General features: G+C 43.6%; 1 protein-coding gene across 3 annotated transcripts in view; it reads left to right on the top strand.

Annotated features, from left to right (window-relative positions):
- Positions 1 to 17720, top strand: part of grid2 (glutamate receptor, ionotropic, delta 2) — a 928012-nt gene extending 910292 nt beyond the window's left edge. The window contains exons 16-18 of one of the 3 annotated variants that reach the window (XR_013580577.1): positions 3881 to 4003; positions 14745 to 16780; positions 16926 to 17720. Coding sequence is in view for 1 of the 3 variants with exons in the window: in XM_078570739.1 (XP_078426865.1) it covers positions 3881 to 4003; positions 14745 to 15167 (546 nt within the window). In the remaining 2 variants the exon portion in view is untranslated. Of the gene's footprint in view, positions 1 to 3880; positions 4004 to 14744 lie in introns of all 3 variants that reach the window. The other 2 variants (XR_013580586.1, XM_078570739.1) reach the window with 2 other exon arrangements.
- Positions 17721 to 19114: the final 1394 nt, after the last annotated feature.

The following is a 19114-nucleotide window of genomic DNA, read 5'->3' as shown; positions in this document are numbered from 1 at the left end:
TTATATAGCTTCACATACTCAGTGCAGTGGCTGTCAGCCTATAAAACAAGCAAAACAACAACAAAAAAAACTTGCATTTATATAGCGCCTTTAAGGCAGTAAAACATCCCCAGGTGCTTCACAGGAGCGTTATGAAGTAAAATTTGGCACTTAAGGAGATACAGCATCAGGGGTGGCCAAAAGGTAGGTTTTAAGGAACGTCTTAAAGGAAAGAAAGCGAAGCAGAAATTAAGGCGGAAAGGCTCCAGAGTTAGAATTAAAGGGATTAGATTTCGATCTGGGAATCAGAGTTTAAGACCCAGGCAGCTGAAGGCACGGCTGCCACTGGTGGAGCGATTATAATCAGTGCTGCGCAAGGTGCTGCACTGAAGAAACGCAGAGATCTCGGAGAGTCGTGGAGCTGGAGGAGGTTACAGAGCTGAGGAGTGCCGCAGAGGACACTTAGAAACAAGGGTGAGAATTTTAAGAACAAGAGAGAGGTAATATAAGAGTAACAAAGTCCCTAAATTTCATTAATGTGACAAAGTAAACTTGAAGATTTCACAGAAATTACTGAAAAATTATATACTAAGCACATAGACCCAAAGGGCTCTCATGCAGTGTTACACATGGGGAGCTGAGATCATGGGGGAGGTGCTGGCATTGTGTTATTGTCACTGGGCTCATGTTCTAGGGAAATGCTCTGGGTTCAAATCCCACCACAGCAGACGGTGAAACCTGAATTCAATTCAAATCTGGAATTAAGAGTCTGATGATGACCATGAAGCACATTGTCGTTAAAAACCCATCTGATTCACTAATGCCCTTTTAGGGAAGGAAATCTGCTGTTCAGGCCTACATGTGACTCCAGACCCACAGCAATGTGGTCGACTCTCATCACCCCCCATACTTGCTGACTTACCATTGTTCTCAGTTAATCAATGATTAGATTTTAAAATTCTCATCCTTGTTTTCAAATCCCTCCTTGGATTTGCGCCTCCCAATCCCGGTAATCAACTCCAGCCCCAAAATCCTCTGGGGTATCTGCACGCCTCTAATTCTGGCCTCTTGAGCAGCCCTGATTTTAATTGCTCCACCATTGGTGTCTACAGCTGCCTGGACCCAAAGCTCTGGAATTCCCTCCCAAAATCTCTTCACCCCTCTACGTCTCTCTCTCTTTCTCTCTCTCTCTCTCTCCTTTAAAACCAAGCTTTTGTTCATCTGCCCTAATATCTCCTTATGTCGCTTGGTGTCAAATTTTATTTTGCAACAGTCCTGTGAAGCGCTTTGGGACATTTTTGCAAGTCAAAAGTGCTATATAAATGCAAGTTGTTCATGTTGTTGGCGGGGTCCTGTGTTCTCGCACTGGTAACGGGGGGAGGAATCTAAGATCTGATGGAATTATGGAGGACTGCACTGAGGTATGGTAGTACTGGGAGATGAAATGCTGCATTGGCACATGTGAGGATACCAGAGTCTGTCAAAACGAGTAGAAAGGGAGAGGGGAGAGAAGGGGAAGAGGAGAGAAGAGGCAGAGTGGCCCAGGTCTAGCAGCACTAGTTTATAGAGTTCGCTGCTAACATAAATTCATTGTTTTGCAATTGGTTCTTGTACACATTTTTTCTGTTTCTCTCTGGCGCTCTCTGTGTCCCCCAGCTGCCATTATGTGCAATTATTGCATTCTCTAAGAAGCAACAATGCAACTAGTGCTAGTTAGAGCCTCTCTGTTTGTCTGGGCAGTTCTCAAGATGAAACGCTTTCAGAAGAAAATTCTGTGGAATGTCACTGACTCTCTCTTTCTCTCTTTTTCTTTTCTCTCACTCCTGTTTGATCGTACCATCACATCTGGGGAAAAAAACGCAAATGGAAAGATTATATTTCAAAGTTTATTTCACAAAACCAACCCAAATTCATCATTCAGTTTGTAATCAAGCCGTTTATCAAAATAGTCTTATGGCCAAAGACACAATTTAACTTTCCCACCAAAAAGGTTGTCCTATGAGGAAAGGCTGGACAGACTATGTTTGTATCCGCTGGAGTTTAGAAGAGTAAGAGGCGACTTGATTGAAACATATAAGATCCTGAGGGGTCTTGACAGGGTGGATGTGGAGAGGGTGAACCCCCTTGTGGAAGAATCTAGAACGAGGGGGTCACTGTTTAAAAATAAGGGGCTGGACAGTTAAGCAGAGATGAGGTGAAATTTTTTCACTCAGAGGGTCGTGAGTCTTTGGAACTCTCTTCCTGAAAAGGTGGTGGAAGCAGAGTCTTTGAATATTTTTAAGGCAGAGGTGGATAGATTCTTGGTAAGCAAGGGGGTGATAAGTTATCGGGGGGGGAGGTGGGATGTAGATTTCAGGTTACTATCAGATCAGCCATGATCTTATTAAATGGCGGAGCAGGCTCGAGGGGCTGAACGGCCTCCTCCCACTCCTTGTTCATGTGTTGGTAAAAGAAAAGGTTTATACAATTTATACTGGATAATTTGGGGGAAAATCTTACAAGAGTGGCAATCTGTATAGTCTGCCCCATTTGAGGTGGGTCAATTTCCCTCAATTTCACCCCTCACACACAAACAAACACAGCTTCTCAAATTAAAATGACAATTCACATAAAAAATACGAGCAAAGTTCTCGAGAATAGTTCCCCAACTTTGAAAAACAACCAGATACAATTGGAAGCTAAAGAGAAAGTTCCTGGCACATAAGCTGAATAAATGCTGCTGATCCATCCATGGGACATGTCCTCCCGGTACATACCAGATAGACTTAGAGCCTTGAGGGTCAAGCCAAAATAGCTAATCAAACTTGGACCATTTGGGAAAACCAAGACCTTTACCTCAGGTAAAAGCTCTGAAGAAGAGTCATGCGGACTCGAAACGTTAACTCTGTTTCTCTCTCCACAGATGCTACCAGATCCGCTGAGATTTTCCAGAATTTTCTCTGATACTTCAGACGCTGGAGTTCTCAATTATTGAGAAAAAAAAAATGGTTGATGATGTTTCTTTAAAAAAATATATAAAGCATTTTGGCTGATTTGATTAATTCACATTTTTTTTCTCTCTCCTTGACTGGTCATTTAGGATTGGCTGTTATGATAAGACCTTAGGCTTTTTTTTTTCACTTGTTCATGGGATGTGGACATCGCTGGCTAGGCCAGCATTTTTTTGTCCATCCCTAATTGTCCTTGAGAAGGCGAAAATTAGCCGCCTTCTTATAACTGCTGCAGCCCACGTGGTGTAGGTACACCCACAGTGCTGTTAGGAAGAGTGTTCCAGGATTTTGACCCAATGACAGTGAAGGAATGGTGATATAGTTCCAACTCAGGCTGGTGTGAGACCCGGACAGCAACTTGTAGGTCATGATGTGCCCATGCACTAGCCGTTCTCATCTTTCTAGGTGGTAGAGGTTGCAGGTTTGGAAGGTGTTGTCAAAGGAGGGTTGTACATGCTGCTGTCACTGTGCACCGGTGGTGCAGGGAATCAACGTTTAAAGTTGTGGATGAGTTATCAACAAATGGGCTACTCTGTCCTGGATGGTGCCAAGCTTCTTGAGTGTTATTGGAACTGCATTCATCGAGGCACGTGGAGAGTATTTTATCGCATTGCTATACTGTGCCTTGTAGATGGTGGACAGGGTATAGAGAGTCAGGAGTTACATACCCCAGAATTCCCAATCTCTGACCTGCTCTAGTAGCCACAGTATTTATATGTCTGGTCCACTTAACTTTCTGGTCAATCTGGATGGTGGGAGCTTCAGTGATGGTAATGCCATTGAAAGTCAAGCGGAGATGGTTAGATTTGCTCTTGTTAGAGATGATCATTGCCTGGTACTAGTGTGGTGCAAATGTCACTTGCTCATCATCAGCCTAAGCCTGAATGTTGTCCATGTTTTACTGCATGCAGGCATGGACTGCTTCAGTATCTGAGGAGGTGCAAAATGAACTGAAAATTGTGCAATCATCAGGAAACATCCCAACCTCTGACCTCATGAGGGAAGGACGGTCATTGATAAAGCAGCTGAAGATGGTGGGTACCATGCTACACTACACACTCACACCAGACAGGTACCAGGCAATGAACACCTCCAACAAGAGAAAATCTAACCTTCTTCCCTTGACGTTCCATGGCATTGCCATCGCTGAATCCCCCATTAACAAGATCTTGGGTTAACCATTGACTAGAAACTTAACTGAACCAGACATATAAATACTGTGGCTTTAAGAGCCGGTCAGAAGCTGGGAATTCTGTAGTGTGCACCTCATGTCCTAACTCCCTAAAATCTGCCCACCATCTATAAGGCACAAGTCAGGAGTGTGATAAGCTGCTCTCCCGAGGAACTGTTGCACCAGTATCCTGGAGCTGAGGTGATTGGCCTTCAACACCCACAACCATCTCCCTTTGTGCTAGATGTGACTCCAGTCAGTGGAGAGTTTTCCCCCCGATTCCCATCGACTTCACTTTTGCCGAGGTCCCTTGGTGCCACACTCAGTCAAATGCTGCCTTGATGTCAAGGGCAGTCACTCTCACCTCACTTTTGGCCCAGATTTGGACCAAGGTTGTAATGCAGTCTGGAACTGAGTGGCCCAGTTGGAGAGCTGCTCATGTCCCGGCTGCTTTCCTCATTTTTGATTCGCAGGTTACCTGCCTCTTCCATCCTGATTTGCTACTGGCTTTCCCACTGAGCCAGTAAAGGAAGTGCAGCAGGAAAAGTGTGACAACAGGAAGTAGATGTGGCAAACAGGAAGTGCAGAAAATGCGTGCTGGGTACAGGACTTTACACACACATTGCTGCACTGCTGATAAACCGTATGAAGCAAACAGTCAGAATGCAGCAGCCCTACAAAATAATTTAACATGTGGACTTCTATTATCTTATAAGCTGAAAAAGCAGAATAGTTAATTGCCCAGAGTGTGTCAGTTGTGCCCTGAGGTGATAAGGACATAAATCAAAGAAGCTTACACCTTACTTAGAAAAGCGACAGTTTATAGCTACGCAACTTTCACTTAACAAAGTAGGTCATTATCATTGAGATAAAAGCAAAAAACTGCGGATGCTGGAAATCCAAAACAAAAACAGAAACAGAAATACCTGGAAAAACTCCAGACCTGCTGAGTTTTTCCTGGTATTTCTGTTTCTGTTTTTGTTTAGGTCAGTATCATTTCCTGTTTTCTTATTCTTTCATGGAATGTGGGCATCGTTGGCAATGCCAGCATCTGTTGCCCATCCCAAAATGCCCTTTCAGGGCAGTTGAGAGTCAACCACATTGCTGTGGGTCTGGAGTCATGTGTAGGCCAGACCAGGTAAGAACGGCAGATTTCCTTCCCTAAAGGACATCAGCGAACGAGGTGGGTTTTACCACAATCAATGATCACGTCATGGTCACCATGACTGGTTCTAGCTTTCATTCCAGATGTTTTTGAATAATTAATTGCCTTTTTAAGTTCCACCAGCTGCCATGGTGGGATTTGAACCCATGCCCAGAGAGCTTTAGCCAGGAGACTGTGGGTGACAAGCCCAGTGATATTACCTCTAGGTCACCATCTCCCCCTCATATCTGCTCCTCAGTTACGTTTTAGCCACAACACAAGCAATACTCTCAGGAAACACTAGAGGAGTCCAGTTTGACTTTTACATACCAGCCTGTCTCACTTTTCTGCGTGTGTGTGATTTTTAGGCCTTCCCCTCATTTAGATCAGGCTGGCAGGCTTCTGGCTTGTCACCTCGTTGCAGCTCTCTTGTTCAAGCTTGGCCAATATTGGGCCACCCAGTCCGCCAGCAGGATAGCAACTGCAGGAGGAGGTTACAATCATAGAGTGACAGATGTTCCAAAGCAGTCGTGCCCATTATTACTACTCGTGCTGCCTTGGATCAGCGGGTTGTTCAAATTTGATTCCTTCTGTTTAACCTTTGAAGCATTACTCGTTGGCTTCCCATTGTCAATTCACAGTGTCTGAGTCTGAAGGTTGTGGGTTCCAATCCAGCTGTGGCAACTTGAGCATCATCTAGGCTGATGCTGGAGGTGTTGCACTGAGGGAATGGTGTTCTGAAGGGGGCCTTGTTTTTTTTGGATGAGATGTTGAACCAAGACCCGGCCTCTCTGGTGTACGCCAAAGATCCCTTAGCATTCCGTAATATCCAGCAGTGACTTTGATCCCTCCTTAACAATGGGCACAATATTTGGTTCCATCTCCTTTGGTGGGACAACATTGATTGACGGGGAATGTTTTTAATAGACGTGCCAAGGCCCATATTGTTGTCTGGTTACTGCCGATGCCCTGCATTCCCTATGCCGCCTCGTCAACCATCACCACCACCCTCCCAGCCCTGTGGAATGGCTTGTATTGTCTCAGACCCCCACTGCTCACTGACACCACTAGAGGGCAAAGGAATCCTGAAGCCCGATCGTGGGCTGGTTTCTCTGGCTATCAGCATACGTCAAAAATCAAAATTCCACTGATAGGATCACAACCTCCTGTTAACACCAACAGATATTATAGACCAGATCAGGAAATGCTGGAAGGGCTCTACCTGCCTCTAGTCTAACCTTGAGCTGCTCGATGACAGAGTTCCTTTGTTCAACATTGTTATTTATCATCTGGATTTTATTCAAGAAATAGAAAGATTTGCATTTCTATAGCACTCTTCACAACCACCAAATGTTCAAAAGTGCCTTACAGCCAATGAAATACTTTTTGAAGTGTAGTAACTATTAGAATGTAGAAAATGCAGCAGCCAATTTGCACACAGCAAGCTCCCACAAACAGCAATGTGATAATGGCCAGATTTTTTTTTGTGTGTGTGTGTATGATGTTGATTGAGGGATAAATATTGATCAGGGCATTGGGGAGAACTCCACTACCCTTCTTCAAAATGGTGCCATGGGATCTTTTACCTCCACCCAACCAGGCAGATGGGGCCTCAGTTTAAAGTCTCATTTGCAAGACCACACTTTGACAGTACGGCACTCCGTCAGTGCTGCACTGGAGCGTCAGCCTTGATTTTTGTGCTTAAGACCTGGAATGGGACTTGAACCCAAACTTTGTGTTGTAGAGACAAGTGTGCTACCCAATGAGCCACAACTGGGACAAAGTTAGACAAGAATATTCAGGGTTCGGAACCAAGGTGGGTAAATGGAGTTAGGGTACAGATCGGCCATGATCTAACTGACTGGCGACACAGGTTTGAGGTGTTGAATGACCTACTCTTCTTCCTGTGTTCCTAGGAGTGCAAAGTGCATCCATAAAAACTTACACTTATTTTCCATTCATACTTCCATTGCATTCTACAATAATAACCTTATTCACTGGAGCATGAGGCCCTCAGACTTCCATTATTTACGATTCCCTTGTCAATAGGGGGTCCTAAACAGTGCTGCCTGCATACTCTAACTTTTTGTTCTGATGTATCTTCTAGTAGGCACCCTTAAGGCTGTGCTGAGAATTTTTATTCTACTATCAGCTCTGTCACATATTCAGAGATGCTTTTCATTGTCAAATGAATCAATTTACTTCTTCGAGGTGCCCCGAGCCTTTAGTGACAAGACTGTGAATTGACAATGAGAACTGACAACTAATGCTTGAGAGGTTAAACGGAAGGAATCAAATTTGAACAAGGGGTTCACAGGAGTGAATTATGCTTCAGTGCGTCAGGACACAACCCCCAGGGGATTAAGTTCCTCTTTGTGGATTGAAGCCTCATTTTTAGTCCTTATAGTTCCTGAGCGTGTCTATGCATCTCGCTGTTGGGTTAAGCTTAACTTGGTGTAAATTGGGTCAGAATGGGTTTGGCAGTCTCGCCACCCGCTTAAACCAAACGCAGCAGGCCCCTGCCCTTTTGAAAGGTGTTCATCTCTGGGAACAAAGGAGTCTGTCTGTTTCAGACACTAGGACCATTTAAGTATGCAAGTTAGGATCCCAGGACTCATGAATGCCGTCTCAGGTTGGAAATAGTCAGAGCCAAAGAGACTCAGTCAAAAGTAAGTTTGAGATTATTCTTGTCGGAGAAGAGAAAGAAAAAGCCTTGCAGTTATATAGTGCCTTTCATAAACTCAGGACATCCCAAAACATTTTACAGTCAATGGAGTAAAGTGACTAAAGTGCTGTCACTGTTGCAATGTAGGAAATGCAGCAGCCAATCAGCACACCGCAAACAGCAATGGGACAGCGACCAGATAATACGTTTTTGCCGATGTCATTTGAGGGATAAATATTGATCAGGACAATGGGGAATAACTGCCCTGCTCTTCTTCAAATAGTGCCGAGAGATCTTATACAGGGTAGAGAGGGACCTGAGAGAGGGACCTCGGTTTGGTGGCCCACCCAAAAGGCGGCACCTGCAACAGTGCAGCATTACGTCAGTACTGCACTGAGGTGTCAGCCTAGACTTCTGCCTAAAGTCTGAAGGCTTTACCACTTACACAGTGAGCTGTCAGTGGCCTAGTTTTTTTTTCTCTTGGCCTCATCAATGATCCAACTGGTAATGTCAAAAACAAGGATCCTCCTTACTGGGTTTGAATTCTGGTTCATTTCCAATCTCAGAAAAGAATGACAATCAAATCCCCGGACACAGTTGGAGACATTTGATGGCACTAATTAAACAGTGTCCATATTAATCCTTAGTATTGAAAAGACCAGGTCAATAAGGCAGTTAAGAAAGATTAATTGCAATGTTACCCCGCCCCTCTACTCTGTAGGGATTGCAATTTCCATTCAATTACAAATACTCAGGTCTCTGACCCAGTAATTAAATTCGATCCACACTGCGGTGTACAAATCTGGTGAAGATAAAGGTAGGCACTGGGACAAAGGAGAATGGAAAATCTGCCCCACCGATCACACAGCAACATCAGTGCTCAATGGGAGAATACTGAAGCCTGAGTTGGCGAACTAAAGAACGAAATCGGGGGGTCTCGCCCAGGATCGTAACATAATTGGGGGTCTGGGTGGAGAACGTAACAATGCAGCAGTTCAAGAAGACTGCACCAGCTTCTCAAGGGCAATTGGTGGGCAAGAACTGCTGACCTGGCCAGCGATGTCCACATCCTGTGAACGCATAAAGGAAATTATTTAATGTTGTTGCTTTGTTTTAAAAATCATTTTGGGCACCTTTCCTTCCCCAACCTTTTAAAGTTATAGTGTTATCAACCCATAACAATGGCTGTGAAGATCAGTGGCTTTGACACATTCAACAAATGGATTTGTTTGTATAGCGTATGGAATAAAGCAAAATAACAGGATATTAGAGGAAGGACATCAAGGTGTTGGAAAGGGAACAAATGAAGGATTAACTGCACCCCATAGCATCCCAGTGTATAATCTCTCATGGCCTTTCTGTGTTACCAGCCCTGCTTTCAGTAGGATCTCTGAACATGGATCTATTGTTACATAACTGAAAAGCACACCAAATTGCAAATGGCTGTTATGTGTTATATAATGCACATTGATATGGGAAGCATGTATAATGAGAACGGATTCTAATTTGAAAGCCTAAGGTCAATACTGTTAACAGGAGCTCCAAGCCAGCTGGTGAAGTCAAAACCAGTGTTTCCTGACTGAGAGAGTTTATTGAATTTGTTCAGTCTCAACGCTCCTCTCTCACACCTAGTGTCCCAGCAGTCCCCTGCTTATATGTACTGAAAGTACTTAATTAAACAATGCCCTTCACCTGTGTATCCTAACAATGTAATTAACAAACTATTAACAAATGACACTATAATTTCAAAGAGATGTACTGCAGCAACTCACAGAGGCTCCTTCAATGGTATCTTCCAAACACATAACCTCTACCACCTAGAAGGACAAGGGCAACAGACTCACAGGAAAACCACCACTTTCAAGTTCCCCTACAAGTCACACACCATCCTGACTTGGAACTATATTGCCATTCCTTCACTGTCACTTGGTCAAGAGCCTGGAACTCTCTTCCTAACAGCACTGTGGATGTACCTACACCACATGGACTGCAGTGGTTCAAAAAGGCAGCTCACCGCCACCTCCTCAAGGGCAACTAGGGGCAAGCAATAAATGCTGGCCTGGCCAGCGATGCCCATATCCCGTGAGTAAATAAAAAACAAGTATGGAGATCCGGTGGCGATGAAGGAAAAGCGATATGTTTCCAAACCAGGATGGTGTGTGATTTGGGGGTGAATTGCGTGGGAAAACGGTGAGAACGAGGGGAAGGGAGAGGGGACAGGAATGAAGCAACAGCTTCATGCTATGATTACTTGCCACAGTGACTATCCAGTGACACAACACGTTGGTACAATTTTTTTTGCCCATTACTCTGTCTCAACCATTTGGTTGTTCAGTGGTAGCTCTTGGAATCAGAAGGTCATAGGTTCAGGTCCCACTCCAGAACCTGTGCATGTGACATCCTGTGCACTGAAGGAGTGCTGCATTGTCAGGTGAATTGCTAAATTGAGGCTGTTTGGGGTCATGCATAAGATCTCATTTATCTCTCAACCAACATCACTAAAACAGATTAACTGGCTCTTCATCATGTTGCCCCTTGTGGGATCGCACTGTGTATAGGTTCCCAACCTACAAAGCCACTGTGGCAGCAGTTTAAAAGTAATTCATTGCCTGAAAATGTCAAGCAAATGCAAATTTGTTTCCTTCATTGACAAAGGAAAAATATGTGTAGGGGTGAAATGTATCTTCAGTGTGAGTGTAGAACACACTAAAGCGAATCCACAGCCTGCCTTACACAACACCCAAATGTCTTTCAATGACTATTGAATTCACGGGGAACAGAAGCTGGACATGGATAAAAGGTATTGCAATCTCACTGATATCCATTTTGCATTACATATCAAGTTATCTTTCCCCATCTATATAGGTGCCTCAGCTGTGGCCCAATTGGTAACACTCTCATCTCTGAAGCAGTAGGTTATGGATTTATATCCAGCTCCAGAGACTTGAGCACAGAAATTAAGCCTGAAACCCCAGTACAGTACTAAGGGAGTACTGTATTGTCAGAGGTGCTGTCTTTTGGATGAAAAATTAGATCCTCTCAATTGGACATAAATCCCATGGCAATATTTTTTCAAAGAAGAGCAGGGAAGTTTTCCCTGGCGTCCTTGTCAATATTTATCCCTCAATCAATATCACAAAAACAGATGATGTGGTCATTTCCACATTGCTGCTTGTGGGAGCTTACTGTGCGCAAATTGGCTGCCGCATTTCCTACATTGCAACAGTGACTGCAATTCAAAAGTATTTTGTTGGCTGTGAAGTGCTTTGGGATGTCCTGAGGTTGTGAAAGGTGCTATATCAATGCAATTTTCTTTTATTATTCATAATAAAGTAAGTCCTCAACATGAAGCTGTGATAAGTAAGCTTAATGAAATATCATGCACCAGCCTTTACCAAAATAAGATTTAACATGAGTGTTGAGACTCAAAATATCCTGGTTTAATAAACTTTAAATGTTAGAAATAAAATAGCGTGGGAGAGTAGAGTCATGATTGTATCCTGCAGCTCAGTACAATTCATTAGCTTATGATTTACATATACCTCTGGTGGTTACAATTTACTATTTTTAATAGATTATTCAGCAGAAAATGTGCATTCAAAGATTAAACAGAATCATTTGTCTGCAATATAAATTCACTTGTGAAAAGCTCCACTTTTGTTAACTCTAACTCAAGTTGACACACCAGGGAAAAGACAGCCTGTAAAATGGGATCAGACATCCCCTATTAACCCATTCATGCACCTTTTCTAATACAATTCAATTGGATGGATTAAGATGCATGGCATGACTAAAAATAACCCCTAAAGCTGTTGCTTCAGCAGTTAGGAGATAAAGAAGCCAAAGTGCTCACCTTGTATTGGAGAGGAACTGAATCAGTCTATGGAGTCTCAGTGAGGTTACCAAAGTGCAGGTAGAGAATGCAAATTCCCTACTTTCCTGCTTTCTCTGGGGTACATGTTCAAAGAGAAGGCAGGACAAGGATAGGGCTGGAGTATTGGTCTGTCCTGCAATCCTTTCAACATAAGAACAACAGGAGGAGGCCATTCTGCCCTTGCGTTTTTGTTCTACCATCAGTCAGATCCCGACTGGTCTATTCCTCAATTCCACTTCCTGTCTTCACTCCTTATGCTTTGATACACTTACCTACCAAAATTTATCAGTCTCAGTTTTGAAAATTGTAATTGGCCTCCCCCAACACCATCACCGCCCCCCCCCCCCCCCCCCCCCCCCCTGCCCCCACCCCCAACACCACCAACAACCACAGCCTTCTGGGGAAAGAGACTTTGAGATTTCCACTTTACTTTGTGTGCAAGTATGCTTTCTGATTTCATTTCTGAATCATCTAGTTTGAATTTTACAATTGTGCCCCCTTGCACTGTATTCCCCCACCAGAGGAAACGACTTCTCCCTGTCTATCCTATGAATCCCTTAATCATTTTAAAATTCTCATTTAGATCACCTTCACTACCTCTACTCAAGGGAATACAAGTCAATTGTAAGCAACCTGTCCTCATAATTCAACTTTCACTGATAAGTGGCCAGTAACATTCGTACCACACAAGTGCCAGGCTATGACTATCTCCAACAAGAGAGAATCTAAACATCTCCTCTTGACATTCAATGGCACTACCATCACTGAGAATCCCCAACTATCAACATCCTGGGGGTTACCATTGACCAGAAACTTAATTGAACCAGCCATACAAATATTGTGGCTACAAGAGCAGGTCAAAGGCTAGGAATTCTGCAGCGAGTAACTCACCTCCTGACTCCTCAAAGCCTGTCCACCATCTACAAGGCATAAACCAGGAATAAGATGGAATACTCCCCGCTGGCCTGGATGAGTGCAGCTCCAACAACACTCAAGAAACTTAGCACCATCCAGGACAAAGCAGCCCATCCACAACCTTAAACGTTCACTCCCTCCACCACAGATGCGTAGTGGCAGCAGTGTGCACCATCTACAAGGTGCATTGCAGCAATTCACCAAGGCTCTTTCGACAGCACCTTCCAAACCTGCCTACTCTACTACCTCGAAAGGCAAGGGCAGTAGACACATGGGAATACCACCACCTGCAGGTTTCCCTCCAAGCCACACACCATCCTGACTTAGAAATATGTTGCTGTTCCTTCACTCTCACTGGGTCAAAATCCTGATACTCCCTTCCTAACAGCACTGTGGGTGTACCTATACCACATGGACTGCAGCGGTTCAACAAGGTGGCTCACCACCACCTTCTCAAGGCCAATTAGGAATGAGAAACAAATGTTGCCCTTTCCAGCAATGCTCACATCCCATGAAAGAATAAAAGATTGTGGTTTTACTGTGGGTTGGCATAAAATGAAAGGGTCACTTGGATACTATTGAGGTGCACCAGATTTCAAAGTAAATGCGAGAGGCTTGAAGCATATACCATGCTTCTAAGGCTTTGATTCTCAGATTAATTAATGATATCACACTGATCCAACTAATTTGACAGAGTCCAGGTCATTGAAACTGATTGAATCTGCCTCCTCATGTGGATGTTCAAGATCCCATGTGTTTGTTATTTGGAAAAATTCAGGGAAGTTATCCCCAGTATCTTGACCAATATTTGTCCCTCAACCAACATTGCTAAAAACAGATTATCTGGTCATTATCGCATAGCAGTGCGTAGATTGGCTATCACGTTTCTCACAGCAATAACTGTACTTCAGAAGGTACTTAATTGGCTACAAAAGCCTTCAACTTGTAAGGAGTCATGACAGCGTGCATGCATAAGATAAAAGAACCTTTTACACGTGCAATCTTTATGGGATGTAAAGCAAGATGTGGTGACAAAAGGTGGTCATGGCATGAAATTTCATCCATTTGGCCGGAATCTGTTTTGAGTCTTGCCATCTTGCCGCACACGTTTTATTTTTTTGTTGTGGGCACACCTGTTGGTTATAGCACATTCAGTGATACCCTGCAGGAATACAGCAGGGAGCTGTAACCCATTGCAGGGGTATCGTGGGAAGGGGGAGTTACTCCTGTTCTGCCCACCCTTTGGCACCACATCTAGTCTCACACATCTTAAAAAACATGTTCACTACTGAATGTATCTATCAGCATATACCTCCAGTTGAAAGCTTTTGCAACAGCTGATAGTTAACTTTGCAGTCTGCTTTAACCCGAAACGCAGCAAACATAATGGGGGTTTATGTGAGCAGGAAGACCCTGTGCAAGCCACATCATTGTCTAAAGAGTATTAGCAATGGCACAAGGTGCCACTTCTAGAACAAGCCTAATCCACTCGTCCCTTGAGGAGCTGCCCCGTTACTGCCAAAAGCTTGCTTCCAAATTCAAAATTGCTCATTGATTCTATTGAAAGTGGCCCAGAAGAGCAGGGGGGAGGTAGTAGCATAGTGGCAATGTCACTGGACTGGTAATCCAGAGACCCAGGGGAATGCTCTGGGGACCTGGGTTCAAATCCCACCACAGCAGATGTGGAATTTGATTTTAATAGTCTGGAATTAAAAATCTGATGATGACCATGAAACCATTACTGATTGTTGTAAAAACCCATCTGGATCTCTGATGCCCTTTAAGGAAGGAAATCTGCTGGCCTACATGAGACTCCAGACCCGCAGCAATGTGAATGCCCTCTGAACTAGGGCAATTAGGGATGGGCAATAAATGCAGGTCTAGTGAATGAAGAAGAAAAAAAGATGGATTCCAGAAAAGGGGTTTGCAGGTTCCATTGCCTTTTGTTCCCAGGCTTGCTGCAAGCCTTGGCTCTCTAACCTCTTTCTGTTTTCTCTCACGGACAGGACGATAAAGAGATTGACCTGGAGCATCTCCACAGGCGAGTCAACAGCCTCTGCACGGATGATGACAGCCCCCACAAACAGTTCTCCACCTCGTCCATAGACCTGACTCCGCTGGAGGTGGACACCATCCCGACGCGGCAAGCCCTCGAGCAGATCAGTGACTTTCGAAACACTCACATCACCACCACCACCTTCATACCAGAGCAAATCCAGACTATAAGCCGCAGCCTGTCCGCCAAAGCCGCCTCCGGCTTCTCATTCGGGCCGATGCCTGACCATCGAACTGGCCCCTTCCGAAGCAGGGCACCCAATGGTGGCTTCTTCCGAAGTCCTATTAAAACCATGTCCTCAATCCCTTATCAACCAACTCCATCAGCTGCGTACAGCCTCAACAATGACCCTGATCGAGGCACCTCCATATGAATGTCTCATCTTTTTCCAATCGGGACTCAGTTTGTGAGACGATAGATTTCATGGTAGTTCTAACCTGGACGTAACTTTCTTTGTGTTTTTTTTTTAAAAAAGGGCGGGCGGGGTGGGGTGGTGTCAGGATCTTAGTTACAGCTTTCTCAAATATAATCGCAATAACTCCAGCCTGTTTGACGCAAGTATGTTTCTTTCTGCTGCATTTGACTTCAAGGCTTTTACTGCTGACAGTTTCATGTGTTATTTCATATTGGACCAAAGGCACAACCTGCTATTAAAAATAAAGAACATTCAGGCTGCAAGTTCAGGAATGCTATATTTTATAGGGTACATATATATGAAGCCATCCATGTGATTGTAGAGATATTTCTGGCATCATGTTGCAAAAAAAAAAAAATTAAATATGACGCGTGTGTGGTCCCTGTATAATTTGTTTTTTAAGAATACTGAAAGCTCTGGAAGGCTCTGTCCTATGCAGATGTTTTCTAATGTACAGTCTAGGTTAAATCTGCAGTGTTCGCACAAGACCAGTTTTGGCACATACTGGCGATGATTCATTGGTCCCTTTCTCTGAGGTCTTACTAAGTTTGGTATTGCCGAATCGGATTATGAATATCAGAAGTCCACTTTTGGTGGGTGCATTATTCACTCTTGTTGCTGGGACAAGTAAAATGCCAATTTGTGCTTCTGCAATTGGGCATCTTGAGTTCATCGTTGCTCTATAGTGATGCTTAGAGACAGCCAGTGGCATACATTAACTCTTTAGACTAGGGAGTTATATTTTAGTAACCTCATTTACAGGATCATATAAATTTTGTAAGAGTTGCATTTAAGTTTTAAAAAGGGCAGGATAATTAATTACTTTGTTGATAATAATAGCTAATAGAATATGAAGACACCCAAAGATTTAACAAAAAGAAATCCCACTTAAGTTTTATCTAATTTAACAGAGATTGAATTTAAACTTGTAACAATCATACACTCAGTACAGCACAGAAGGAGGCCATTCGGCCCTTCATGTCTGTGTAGGACTCTTTGCAAGATCTCTCCAGTTGGTCCCATGGTCCTGCTCTTTCCCCCCTAGCCTAGCAAAGTGTCTCCTCATCAAACGTGCATTCAATTACTGTTAAATGTGGCCTTAACTTTATAAACAGAGAACAAATCAAACTGAAAAAGTTGTCTATTAGCTGCCATTCAACGCATCCTGTCCGTAAAATAACTGGAGACATTTGTGTATCACATGAGGTGGAATATAAATCACTGCTTGTATCGTTAAAAGCAACCAGTTTTTTTTTTAACTTTAAAAAGCAATGCATCGATCACACGAAATTCTTTCATCAACCGGTTGATCTGAAAATTGGATCAATTCGTGCCTCGAGAGACAATGAGAGGGCACTGGAACTTTATGCATCCACCTACATGCAAGTGCATATTTGTAGGGAGGTTCACCAATGTAACTGCTTCGTGCTGACATTGAAAGACAAGTACAGGCGACCCTCAGAAGCTTTTATTTTCCCCCCCGCCCCTCTTAAGTTGCAGCTTTAAGCGGTTGGGTAGTTAGTCTAGCAGTAATCCAATTGTAACTTCGATATATTTTGCAACAAGTTGAGGTGTCAGCTGTGGCTCAGTTCATAGCACCCTCACCTTTGAATCAGAGGGTTGTGGGTTCATGTCCCACTCCCGGAAAACCAAGAACTGTGATTGTACTCGAAAGAGTTGCAATCTGTGACTGTTGATAACTCGAAAGAGTTTGAGCTCCCTTGTGAGAAACGATAAACACGCAGAGGCAGGTGACTGGAGAAGCGGACGCCACTTTTCACAACCAGCTGTCTTTTAGAAACACTGTAATTTTGTCAAAAAAAAACAAATGATTGATGAGAGATTCGTGGCGAGTTTTCCTTATCTTTATTAAAAGAATATTTTTGTTAAGAAAGAAAATCGAATAAGTGTTAGGTAGAAATCAGCTACATTTTTTTCTGTGTTTGATATCAACATTAGGTGTGATTTAACTCGGACTCATTAACGAACTGAGAACAAAAAAAAGAAATGGCTCATGGCTGTTCCCTCTGGATTCCTCTTGTTCAACACAACTGGACCCATATATAGAAGTTATATATTTTGATGCTAATTCCTCTCTTTTACCTGTTCTGAAATAGCGTCTGATATAGTTACGTTTCTGGTTTGTAAAATACAATGTCTACAGTGTCAGACTACACTCATTTTTACCACGGGACACAGTTTATAGAAGAGGGCGAGTTAGTGGGAAGCATGCCCAACTTGTCTAAACCTTGTAACACTCAAGTTTCATATCAAAGTATTGTTACGGATTTTGGTTTGGACGCAATATATATAGGGACGAGCCAGATTACAATAATTTACTGGGTTAGAAAAGGAACCATAGTTAACCATAAACAATATTTATAGGCCTATTTTGGTGTAAGTGTTGCATATAAAGAACACTTTTTCGGTGTGGGTGGGGGGAATGGGGGGCCTCTGTTGCAAGTAGCAAAGCTTTCTGTGTATTATTTGTCTAATAAAATTGTTTCTTTTTCTTGCATGGTCTTCTATTCATTATTTAAAATCAATCCAAGATAGGTTATCGGGTCGAGACAATAACCCCCATATGTCAATGCTCCAGGAAAATGCACGGGAATTACAAATTAATCTCCTGTGCACTGCTAGAAGCGACACAGGAGAGCAATCATAGGAGCGTTAAAAAAATATTGTGTTATTTTTGTTGAAGACGTTTAGCTAAAAAATAAATTGGAGGTGGTGCGGGTGGGGGGCTGTGATGAAGAGCTGTTTATTTGTAGTCAGGAACAATCCAAACACATAATGAAGAGGCTGTATGCTTCCCAGTTGGTCCAGTTGGCACAGGGAATGATGTGTCAGATATTCAGTATAAGGGGTATGTGGGCAGGAAGTTCGAAGGTGGCACATCAGGTCATGAATCCTCCAGCACTGCATGCTGCCAGAGATAGCAGTCCCACACATACACTACTGGAACCTGTGTGCATTTACCTTGGCTCCTGGGCCTATAATAATATTGTAATGAGACCAGGAGTTAAATGCCAACGATATTTTCTTTTTTTATATTTACTTTTGGAATGTGGGTTTCACTGGTTGGGCCAGCATTTATTGCCCATCCCTAGTTGCCCTTGAGAAGGTGGTGGGGAGCTGCCTTCTTGAACCGCTGCAGTCCATGTGGTGTAGGCACACCCACAGTGCTGTTAGGGAGGGAGTTCCAGGATTTTGACCCAACGACAGTGAAGGAACGGCAATATCAGTCAGGATGGTGAGTGACTTGGAGGGGAACTTCCAGGTGGTGGTGTTCCCATGTATCTGCTGCCCTTGTCCTTCTAGATGGTAGTGGTCATGGGTTTGGAAGGTGCTGTCTAAGGAGCCTTGGTGTTGGGGAGGGAATTCCAGGATTTTGAGTCAGCGACAGTGAAGGAATTGCAATATAGTTCCAAATCAGGATCATGAGTGATCTGGAGGCAAAGTTGCAGCTGGTGGTGTTCCCATGCATCTTTTGCACTAGTTTTTGTCAGCGATGGAAGCCACGGGTTTGGAAGGTGCTGTCGAAGGAGCCTAGGTGAGTTCCTGCAGTGCATCTTCTATATGGTACAGACTGAAAATACGGTGGCCTGGTGGTGGAGGGAGTGAATGTTTAAGGTGGTGGATAGGTGCCAGTCAAGTGGGCTGCTTTGTCCTGGATGGTGTTAAGCTTCTTGAGTATCATTTGAGCTGCACTCATCCAGGTAAGTGGAGACTATTCCATCACACTCCTGACTTGTAACTTGTATATGGTGGAGTCAGGAGGTGAGTTACTCACTGCAGAATTCCCAGCCTCTGACCTGCTCTTGTAGCCAAAGTATTTATATGGCAGTTAAGCTTTTGGTCAATGGTGTACTGTTGCAGAAGTGTGTGTCAGTGATTTTGAA

The sequence above is a fragment of the Cetorhinus maximus genome, chromosome 1, assembly GCF_964194155.1.
Source record: "Cetorhinus maximus chromosome 1, sCetMax3.hap1.1, whole genome shotgun sequence".
NCBI lineage: Eukaryota > Metazoa > Chordata > Chondrichthyes > Lamniformes > Cetorhinidae > Cetorhinus > Cetorhinus maximus.
Note: the sequence above shows the minus strand (reverse complement) of the source record. Positions and strands in the feature narration are given on the sequence as shown.